The sequence below is a fragment of the Cynocephalus volans genome, chromosome 12, assembly GCF_027409185.1.
Source record: "Cynocephalus volans isolate mCynVol1 chromosome 12, mCynVol1.pri, whole genome shotgun sequence".
Lineage (NCBI taxonomy): Eukaryota > Metazoa > Chordata > Mammalia > Dermoptera > Cynocephalidae > Cynocephalus > Cynocephalus volans.
Window position 1 is genome coordinate 64,979,426 of NC_084471.1, and position 11,377 is coordinate 64,990,802.

The window sequence follows — 11,377 nt, forward strand, 5'->3', positions numbered from 1 at the left end:
AACTAAGTACATTTAATCAGACAAATTAATATATGATATGGTAATATGTAATTAAAAATAGGTTGTTTTGGAGAGGTTTTGTTTTGTTGTTATGAGTGAGTGTCATGTCTCGGATAGTAAAGGAAATTTAACATTTTTGTTGAAACTTGAAGAAAGGACTTTTAGGATAACACACAAAAGAGTATTAGTCATAAAGAGAAGTAGAAAAGGTGCATTATGCTTAAAGGTTGGTTAAAATGTTATGAGAAGTTTCTTTAATTAAGGACAAATTAAGTAAACTTAAAACATGAATAACATTTTATTTGCTTTTTTCTCCAAGATTTTAAAATTATTTTTTGCTCATTTTTTGAAATAAAAAAGATCTTTTGTAATGTATCCTTGAAAGCTTGTTTCACTTGCTGGTTCCTTAGAGTGTAAATGAAAGGGTTTAACAAGGGTGCAATGGAGGTATAAATAACAGCTACAACCTTGGATGTAGTCACTCTTTCCTTTGCTGATGGCTTCAGGTAAATAAAGATACAGCTACCATAAGTAAGGGAGACTACAATCATGTGAGAAGAACAAGTGGAAAAAGCCTTTGTCCTTTTCTGAGCAGAGGACATTTTTAGAATGGTCTTGATAATATAAATATAGGAAAGAATCACTAAAAGCAATGTGGTCACCAGAGTTACAACAGCTGACACAAATGAAATCAGTTCTAGAAAATGAGTGTCTGTGCAAGAAATTTGCAGGATAGGGGACGTGTCACATATGAAATGATCAATTACTTTGGAAGCACAGAATTCCAGTTTCAGTCCCATAACCAGTGGTGGGAAGGTAATCAGAAAGCCAGCTGCCCATGAACTGAGTACAAGCTGGTAGCACACTTTGTTGCTCATAATGATCGGGTAGTGTAGAGGTTTGCAGATTGCTAAATAGCGGTCAAAAGACATGGCAGCCAGTAGGTAAAATTCGGTAACTCCTAATAAGAGAAAAAAGAATAACTGTGATGCACAACCATTGTAGGAAATGATTTTGTTTTTAGTCACGATGGTTATCAGGAATCTGGGAATACAGACTGTTGTCAATGCGATTTCCAAGAAGGAGAAATTTTGGAGGAAGAAATACATTGGAGTTTTGAGGCGGGGATCCAGCAGGGTAAGGAGAATGATAGACAAGTTCCCCATCACACTCAACATATAGTTTAGGAAGAGAAATATAAAAATTACAATTTGCAGTTTTGAGTCATCTGTCAATCCCAGAAGAATGAACTCTATCTCCCTCGACTGATTCTTCATTTCAAATTTGAGTCCTATTGAATAGACATAGCAAAACAACTTCGAAGGCAGAAATAACAAGATTTTTTAAAGCTACAGACATAGAAAAAACATGTTCAATAATGTAAACAAGTTTAAAATGTATATCCAGTTTGATAAGGCATACAATACCTAAAATTATGGCATAGATCAACTAAGCATCTTCCAATTGATTGCTCCATTTAAGCCAAAGTTATCTTTACAATACTATTTCTTTCTTTTTCCCCCCTCTCAACTTGAAAGGTAATTTAATTTTTGGCTGATCATTTCCAAATAAATCTTGCTTAAATGTTTTAAATGGAGAAATCATGAATATTACTTAAAATGTATTTTCTGTGTATATTTAATAAAGTACTGAAAAAAATCTAGACAATTCTGTTGATGGCAGTTTCCAAGGATTATTAAAAAATCTTTAGCCCACCAAAAGACTTTTAAAATCTTTTTAAGGAACATGTAGAAATACTAATAGTTACATATTTTCTCTTTCATTATAATTCTCTAACACATGCCATTGATTTTTTGCCCCACTGTGGTTTTTCCTTTAATTATTAATTTTCTCTGGTTTCAAATACATCAATCTTCTCATAATCAGTTGCATTACACTTGTTCCTGTATAATCAGGAACTATTACATCTACAGAAAAATAGAATAAATATGATAATTCACATATCAGTGAAAATTATGTGGCTTTTACTGCAGAATTGCTCTCATTTATCTGTAGATATTTATTTCAAGGTACAAGTGACTTACCGTATGCAAGATATATTGGAATAATTTTTACCCTATAGGAATATGGCAGAATCAAGAGTTGAATAATAAATGACAAATATTCTCATTTTTTAATGTTATAAAATATTCAATTATTAATGTTATAAAATATTCAATTATTTCAAGAGGAAATTTAATTCCAATAGTTACCTTGAGAAGGGTTCAAAGTAGAAAACATTTGGGAAATTATATGCACTTTGCACTTCTATTCATACTTACTAAAATCACAGGACCCAGATGTTACACAAAGTTCAATTAGAATCCTCTTTCATACCAGATATGATTCATATTTTGTTTTTTCCCTTAAATTTAAACAGAAAAAAATTTTGCTCGTAAATGACTCAAGGGGATTAATTGAAATACAAAGAAGATAGAAAAAAATTCCCCCTGGAGACTGTTGTTCAAAACATACAAATTAATTACAGAAAAAGAAGGAAAAAGAAAAGAAAACAAACAAACAAACAAAAAAAAACCCAAGGAAATAAAAAAAACTTTGTGAATCGCTTTTAACTACAAAGCTGAAGGGCCATTCTCCCAAAAGACGGCTAGAGATTATTTAAACTCCATACAGAATGCCTACAAGAATTCAAATATTCCATTGTCCTGGGACAATTCTACTGGTTTACCCCAAATAGGAAATGGGAACCTCTCTTCTGCTTCCATTATGAAATGTATTAGGATTTCATTAATTTGATTGTTATTTGCCTAAAAATTGGCGAGGGTGGGGGTGGGGATCAGTACTTAAGTGGTTGCTATTTAATTTTTATTTTGAAACAACCTGAACTTAAACGTTACAAAAGCACATTGTTACTAAAAGTTACACAAACATTGTTATTCCTGAACAATTTGATGCTCTATCTCCTGACCAGTAGAGTATAGTTACTACAGAAAAGAATATGTATTATTACATAACCACAATGCAACCATCAATATCAGGACATTAACATCGATGCAGTACTAATACGTAAATCTTCAATCCTGTTCAAGTTTACCAATTGTCTTAGAATTGTCCTTTATAAGAAAAAAGATACACTTCAGAATTACATGATGTCTCTGTAAGGCAAGATTAGATTGAATTCATTAACTTTTGGAAAAAATACCACAGAAGTGAAGCTTCGTTTCACTGAATGCTATCAGGCATCAAACTATTTCTTTTTTGTTGTTGTTGTTATTCTTTTTTTTTTTTTTTTTTTTTTGTTACTAATGATGTTTTCTTGATTTATTGATTAATGTAGCAATTTGCAGACTTCTACACAATAAAGCTACTCTTTTATCTTTGTAATTAATAAGTATTTTGATATTTTGAATACTATACAAATATCTCAATATTTTGAAAACTTTCACCTTATAGATTAATTATGTCATTATAGAATCATACTTTCCAATTTTATTCATTGCTCTCATTAATTATTTTGATGCTCAATTTCTCCCGGTTTGGCCAGTGTAGGTCCCTTCAAACTTGTTCTTTTTCCTCAAAACTAGAGTGTTCACCAGGGCTCCTCTGATGCACCTTATCTTTTTGCCTGGATGCATGAAACAGTCAAAAATACTGAGTATTTACTCACTTTCTCAGCCATCACTTCTTAACCAGCAATTCCCTCAGGGAAAATAGGACCCAAAGACCAATTTTATTTTCCTGGATCTCTATACCCTGTGTACTGGCCTGGTAATTCTTTCTTATATTACCTCTCTAATGTCAAGCACATGTTTTTTCATATTTCCCATCTGTTCCAGTTGTTTTCCATGTATGGATTGTAGATATTTCTAAGTTTTCTGAATTACTTTTTTCATAGTGATGTTAATTACATTTTCCTAACCAAAAATGAGGTTAAAACTCATCTTCTGATGTTTCAAGCACTGTGAAGTACGCCAGTTTTACGTAGGTTGTTTATTTATTTCTTATGGTTTTGTAGGAGATTTATATATAATATGTATATATATTGCATATCCTAATCATTTCTGGCTGCAGATACTGCCTCTTGTGACATACTTTTTCTCATTTTATAGTGTATTGAGGAACTAACTTCCATAGCTAATTTTCTGCTTAAAATGCCTTTAAACTCTAATTCTTAAATAATGATTTTGCCAAATATAAAAATCTAATCTGGAAATTATTTTTCTCTCCGTATTATTAAGATATCATTAAACTGTCTTTGTATCATGAGGTTGTTGTTGAATAGTTCTTTTCCATGTGTAACTAATCTATCTTTACTTTCTGGCTGCTCTGAAGATCTCTTTATCCTTGTGGTTTCAAGAATTACATTACGATTTGTCTACTTACAGATTTCTTTCTATTTAACTTGTTTAAAATTTATTTTGTTTCATAAAAATGCAAACTGGTGTTTTTAATGAATTCTGGAAAATTAGCACCCATTTTCTCTTTTAAAAAATTATTAATTATTTTTATATTTATCTTCATGGGATACAATGTGAAGTTTCAATATATGCATATACTGCACAATGATTCACTTAGTGTAGACAGCATAGTTTTGCACCCTTTGGTTCACTACTTATCCTTCCCTGAATCCCTCCCCCTCCCAGTCTCTGGTAACCATTTTACAACTGTCTACTTCTAAGAGAAACCGCCCCGCCCCCCTCCCTTTTTTTATATTCCACATATGAGTGAGACCATGTGGTATTTGTCTTTCTGTGCCTGATTACTTCACTTAACATCAGGGATTCCGGTTCCATCCATGCTGCTGCTGCCTTGGCATTGGTGGTTCAGTGGTAGAAATCTCACCTCCCATCCATGCTGCTGCAAGTGATAGGATATCAATTACTTTTATAGATGAATACTATAGGTTTTTATGTCCATTCATCATTGACAGACATTTAGGTTGATTCCATTTCTTGGCTATAGTGAATAAAGTTGTGATGAACACGGGAGTGCAGGTGTCTTTTTGATATATTGATTTCACTACTGTTAAGTATAATAGCAATTGCTTTATATAACTGGCTGTTCCAGAGTTGGGTGCATATAAATTTAGAAGCATTATATCCTCTTGTTTAGTTGATCCCTTTATTATTATATGAAGACCTTCATTATCTTTTGACACTTTCCTTGGCTTGAAGTCTATTTTATATGGTATAAGGATAGCTACTCCTGTCCTTTCTTGATTTCCATTTGCATGAAATATCTTTTTCCATACCTTCACTTTCAGTTGGTATGTGTGTTTGTAGGTGAAGTGGTGAGATTCTTGTGGGCAGCATATTATTAGTTCTTGTTTATAATCCATTGAGCCACTTTATGTCTTTTAATTGAGGCATTTAATACATTTACATTTAGAGTTATTATTAATGTATAGGGAATTGTTAATACCATTTCGTTACCTTTTTTCTGGTTGTTTTGTTGATACTTTTTTTCCTTTTTTTCTGATCTTACTGTCTTCCTTTGTAATTGAATGGTTTTCCCTAGCAGTGTATTTAGATTTCTTGCTATTTATTTTCAGTGTGTCTCTTACAAGTTGTTGCGTTATGCTTACCATGAGGCTTACAAAAAAATGTTATACTTAGATTATTTTAGACTAATAACTTAATTTTGATAACAAAGAAAAAGAAATAATCAAAGCCAACTCTACACTTTGGCATTACCCTCCTTCCGCAAACTTTTTGATAATTTGTCATTTCAGGTTACATTTTTTAATATTGCTTATCTTTTATGTGGTTATTTTATTTGTTGTTTTGTTACATTTGTCCTTTAGTCTTCACATTCAGGATGTAAGTGGTTTATTCACCATCCTTATGACACTGGAGTATCCTGAGGTTGTCTGTGAATTTACTTTACTAAAGAGTTATGTACCTCCGAATGTTTTCTTGCTGCTCCTTCTAGTGTCCTCTTCTTTCAGACTGAAGAACTCCCTTTAGCATTTCTCATAAGGCAGGTCTATTGTTGATAAATTCCCTTAGCTTTTGTTTGTCTGGGAAAGATTATTCTCCTTCATATTTGAAGGTTAGTTTTGCTGTATTCAGAATTCTTGGCTGACAGTCTTTTTCCTTCAGCACCCTGAATATACCATCCCTTTCTCCTCTGGCCTGCAGGATTTTTACTAAGAAATCTGCTGAGAGAAGTATAGTTCCCTTGAATTTATGTTTTTTTTTTTTCCTCTTACTGTTTTCAGTACCCCTTCTTTGTCTCTGGTTTTTGATAATTTGATTATTTTGTGACTTGGGTGTTCCTCCTTGGATTGAATCCGATCAGCCACCTCTGAGCTTCCCGTACGTGGATGCTTTCATCTTTCTCCTTACTTGGGAAATTTTCAGCCATTCTTTCCTCGAGTATGATTTCTACACCTCTTCCTCTTGCTTCTCCTTTGGGTACACCAATTATGCATAGGTTATTTAGCTTGACGGAGTCCCATATTTGCTGTATTCTATTTAATTTTTTTAAGTTCTTTTTCCCCCTCTGATTTGATAATTTCATATGTTTTATCTCCAAGCTAATAGATTCCTTCCTCAGTTTGATTAAGTCTGTTCTTGGAGCTTTCTATCACATTTTTTGGTTCAGATATGTATTCTTTATTTTTAGAATTTCTGGTTGTTTTTTTTAATTGATTCAATTCTTTTGTCAAGTTTCTCATTCTGCTCCTGGACTGTTTCTCAGATATCTTTTAATTTTCTATCTGTATTTTCTTGTGACTCCCTGATCATCCTTAAGAGGTTTATTTTTACTCTGAGTTCTCTGTCTGACATCTCATAAATGTGCTGTTACTCTGGGTCCATTGCTGATGCTTTGTTTCTTTCCCTTGATGGTCTCATATTTCTCTGTCTGACAGGGGTTCATTGGTGGTGTAAGACTTTTAGTGGTTAATATCAGAACTTTGCTTCTGGTCTGTGTTTTTTTTCTTTTCCCCCCCAGTACCATGTTGGATTATTAGCTACCACCACCACTTCAGCTCTGCACTGGAACTAATTTGTTATCCTTTGGTTAATTCCAAACTTGGGAGAACTTCTTACGGGGATCAGTGTTTGAGCCCTGTGGTCGAGCTAAAATGCTGCTTTGCTGCCGATTCTCTGGGGAAGGCTCTTTGTGTGGCTCAGATTTTAACTGTTGGCCTTTCCATCATTTCCAGGTCTTGCAAGGTCACATACACCTGGGCTGTGTGAAAATTCTGGCGCAAGACTGATTCTTTCCACAAAATTGCATCCCCTCCTGTTCTACCACACTAACCAGTCTCACTGAGTAGGCCTGTACCAATCAGAAGGCTGAACAGATGCCCACACTCTGCTCCATTTTCCCAAGGAGGACCAGCCTCCCTCCTTTACTCCAAATGCTTTCCGTGGGGTGGGCTGTGCCCGGGTCCCTCACTGTGACTCACAGGCCTCTGGGTGGCCTCTTTCTTTGGTTATCTGGGCCCTTCCATCCTATATGCGTCCTCTGGAACCCTGTTAGTGGTCTCACTGGCCTAGTGGCTTGTATGGTATGCTCCAAGGCTCTCTTTTCCCCTGAGACTTCAAGAAACTTTCTACAAGGGGCACAGCTGTGGCTTTTGGCAGCCTCTGCTTTGTGTGCTACAACCTCTTTCCACCCCTCACCAAGACAGCCCTGACATGGCCAGGGCTTGAAAGCCTCAGAGCACTCCCTTCTTTGTCCCACCATCGCTTCTCCCACCTTTACGAACTCTGTGGGTTTCTCCTCCTCTTCCCCTGAGCTCCAGCAGTCGCAGGTTGAAAGTCTTTTGCTTTTTAATAGTTGTAAATTGATCAGTTGTGGGAGAGACTGATGCAGGGCATTGTCTATTCCACCCTCTTAATAATGTCCTCCATTATTTCTTAATAAAATTATAATCCCTGTTCTAGGTATGTTCTTTTTCTGGGTATCCAATCAAATATAAGTTAGAATTTTTTTTAATCATATGTACAGCATCTTATGAACTCTTTCATATTTTCACTATCTTGCCTTTCTAACCTCTATGATTAAGAAGTATTTTCCTGCTGGTATATTAACTCCTCAAATAAGTTAATCAGCTATTTAGCCTATACATAAAATTTCATTTTATTTCCTTCACGATTTCTTCTTTGACCCATTTATTTTTCAGGAATATGTTGTCTAATTTCCATGTATTTGTATAGTTTCTAGTGTACCTTTTGTTGTGTATATCTACTTTTATTCCATTGTGGTTGGTTAAAGTAGTTGATAGGATTTTGATTTTTTAAAATTTGTTAAGATTCATTTCATGTCCTAATATATGCTCTATTCTAGAGAATGTTGCATGTGCTGCTGAGAAGAATGTTTACACAATAAAGACCCACTTTCACTCTTCTGCATGTAGATATCCAGTTTTTCAAACACCATTTATTGAAGAGACTATCCTTTCCGCATTGTGTATTCTTGGGGCCCTTTTAAAAATCAGTTGACCAAATATGCCTGGGTTTGTCTATAGGCTTTCTATTCAGTTCCATTAATTGATGTGTCTGTTTATTTGCCAGTATCATCCTGTTTAGATTACCATAGCCTTGTAGCATACTTTGAAGTCAGGAAGTGTGAGGCTTCCAATTTTATCTTTCTTAAGATTGCTTTGGCTGTTTAAGGTTTTTTAAAGGTTTCATGTGAATTTTAGGATTTAAAAAAATTCTGTAAAAAAAGGCTTTGAGCTTGCCCATTCCCGTCATCTTCCAGACTCTGCTGCCACCTCCACAGTTCTGATGAGATTCTGTGGTTGGATTCTGTATCCTTAAAGAAGGCAGGGCTTGTCCTTCCTGGAGAACAAAAGCCAGTTCCAGAAGCTCTGCCATTGGGGGTCAAGACCAAGATGGTGACGGGTCTGGAGTGGGGGTGCCTGAAGACAGCATGAGCCTCGGAGGTATGTGCTGTACAGCCAGAGTGCTATTTGCATTTCCAAGAGCAACAAAAAATGAATAAGTCTTTGCCATGCTGAGTGTATGCCAATCAGAGAGGAGCCAAGATCTGTGGGGTACCAGCACGTGACCCAGCAGGTAGGCCTCGCCACTGCCACCTGACCCATCTCCAGCCCCACCAACTGTGCCCGGATCAGAGAGGTGCCCAACTGGAGAAGCCCAAGATCTGTGGAGACCACAAGCCCTGTGGTGCTAGCGTGAGACACAGCAGGTAGGCCTCACTGCCACCACCTGACTCCATCCCCAGCCCCTCTGAGTGCATGCTGATCAGAGATGCACCCAGCCAGAGAGGCCCATCATCCTTGGAGACTACTGGCTCTGCAGTGCCAATGTGCAACCCAGCAGGTACGCCTTGCCACTACTGCCTGACTCCGTCCTCAGCCTGGCCGAGTGTGTGCTGACCAGAGAGGCAACTCCCCTGAGAGGCCCAAGATATGACGTGACCAGGCAACCAAAGCCCTAGTAGGCAAGTGAGCAGACACCGAGGCAGCCATACAAAATTGGCAACCCAGCAGCATCCTAGCCAGGCAATAGTGTCAAAGAAGTGGACTGTGAAATCCCCTGCCACAATGACTAAACGTCAAAGGAAAGATACCAGAAATATGAAAAATCAAGAAAGTATACCACCAAAGGGTAATGACTCTCAAGCTCTAGATCCCATAGAACAAGAAGCCCTTGAAATGTCTGACAAGGAATTTTGAGTAATAATTCTAAGGAAACTAAATGAGATACAGGAAAACTCAGCTAGACAACATGATGAAATGAGGAAAAGTATACAGGACCTGCAAGAAGAAATGTACAAGGAAATCAATGCCCTGAAAAAGAATGTAGCAGAGCTTGCTGAGCTGAAGAATTCATTCAACCGAATAAAAAACACAACAGAGAGTTTGACCAGCAGGCTTGCAGAACCAGAAGAGAGAACTTTTGACCTTGAAGATGGGCTGTTTGAAATAACATAGACAGATTTAAAAAAAGAAAGAAAAAAGAATTAAAAACATTGAAGAAAATCTAAGAGAGATATCAGCACTCAAATATCCGAGTCATGGGCATTCCAGAAGGGGAAGAAAAAGGAGATTGCGTTGAAAACATATTTAACAAAATAGTGGCAGAAAACTTCCCAAGTATAGGAAAAGACACAGATCTTCAGATTCAGGAAGTTCAAAGATCCCCAAACATATTCAACCCAAAAAGGCCTTCTCCAAGATATGCTATAGTCAAATTGGCAAGACTCAAAGACAAAGAGAGAATCTTAAAAGCTGCAAGAGAGAAGCATCAAATCACCTACAAGGGAGTCCCAATCAGACTAACATCAGAATTTTCATCTTCATAAGTGCCAGGAAGGAATGGGATGATATATTCAAAATACTAAAAGACAGAGATTTCCAGCCAAGAATACTCTTGTAAATTTCTCAGACAAACAAAAACTGCAGGAGTTCACTACCACATGGACACCCTTACAGGAAATTCTAAAGGGAGTACTGGGTTTGGTACCTGAAAAATAACTACCACTGCTATAAAAATTCAAGAAAAATCAAAACCCACTAGTAAAATAAAAATGGCAAAAATAAAGAGAAAAAGAAAAGTTTATCTACAACCCAAGCAAACAACAAATACAGAAAACAAACAGTAAATCAGAAAGAAAGGAACAAAAGACTCTTAAGATATCCAAACAAAAAACGATAAAATGCTAGGAGTAAGTCAACACTTTTCAATGACAAATCTTAATGTAAATGGCTTAAATTCCCCAATCAAAAGACACAGACTGGCTGACTGAATTATATGCTGCCTTCAAGAGACCCACCTCACCTATAAAGACTCACATAGCCTAAGCGTGAAAGGATGGAAAAAGATTTACCATGCAAACCAAAATGAAAAATGAACTAGAGCAGCTATTCTTACATCTGATAAAGTAGACTTTAAACTGAAAGCCATAAAAAGAGATAATGAGGGCCACTACATAATGATAAAAGGATTCATCCATCAAGAAGACATAACAATCATAAATATATAAACACCCAATGTCAGAGAAGCCAGATTTATAAAACAAACTCTATTAGACCTAAAGAAGGAAAGAGACACTAATACCATAATAGCAGGGGACCTGAACACCCCACTGTCAATATTGGACAGATCATCTAGGCAAAGATCAACAGAGAAAGACAAGATCTAAATAATTCTCTAGACCAATTGGACTTGGCAGATTTCTATAGAACATTCGATCCCACAACCTCAGAATATTCATTCTTCTCATCAGCACATGGATAATTCTCCAGGATAGATCACATGTTAGGTCACAAATCTAGTCTCAAGAAATTCAAAAAAATTGGAATTATCCCATGTATTTTTTCAGACCACAATTGATTAAAATTAGACATCAATAACAAACAAAATTCTGGAAACTGTACAAACACATGGAAATTAAACAGTATTCTACTTAATGACATATGAGTCCAAGAAGA

At 36.0% G+C, this 11,377-nt stretch overlaps 1 protein-coding gene across 1 annotated transcript; it reads right to left on the reverse strand.

Moving 5' to 3' along the window:
• Positions 1-344: 344 nt before the first annotated feature.
• On the reverse strand, positions 345-1,289 carry LOC134360674 (olfactory receptor 6C6-like; the record flags this gene model as incomplete). Its single annotated transcript, XM_063075338.1, has 1 exon — positions 345-1,289. A coding segment is annotated over exon 1 (933 nt), but the record flags the coding sequence as incomplete, so codon positions are not given.
• Positions 1,290-11,377: the final 10,088 nt, after the last annotated feature.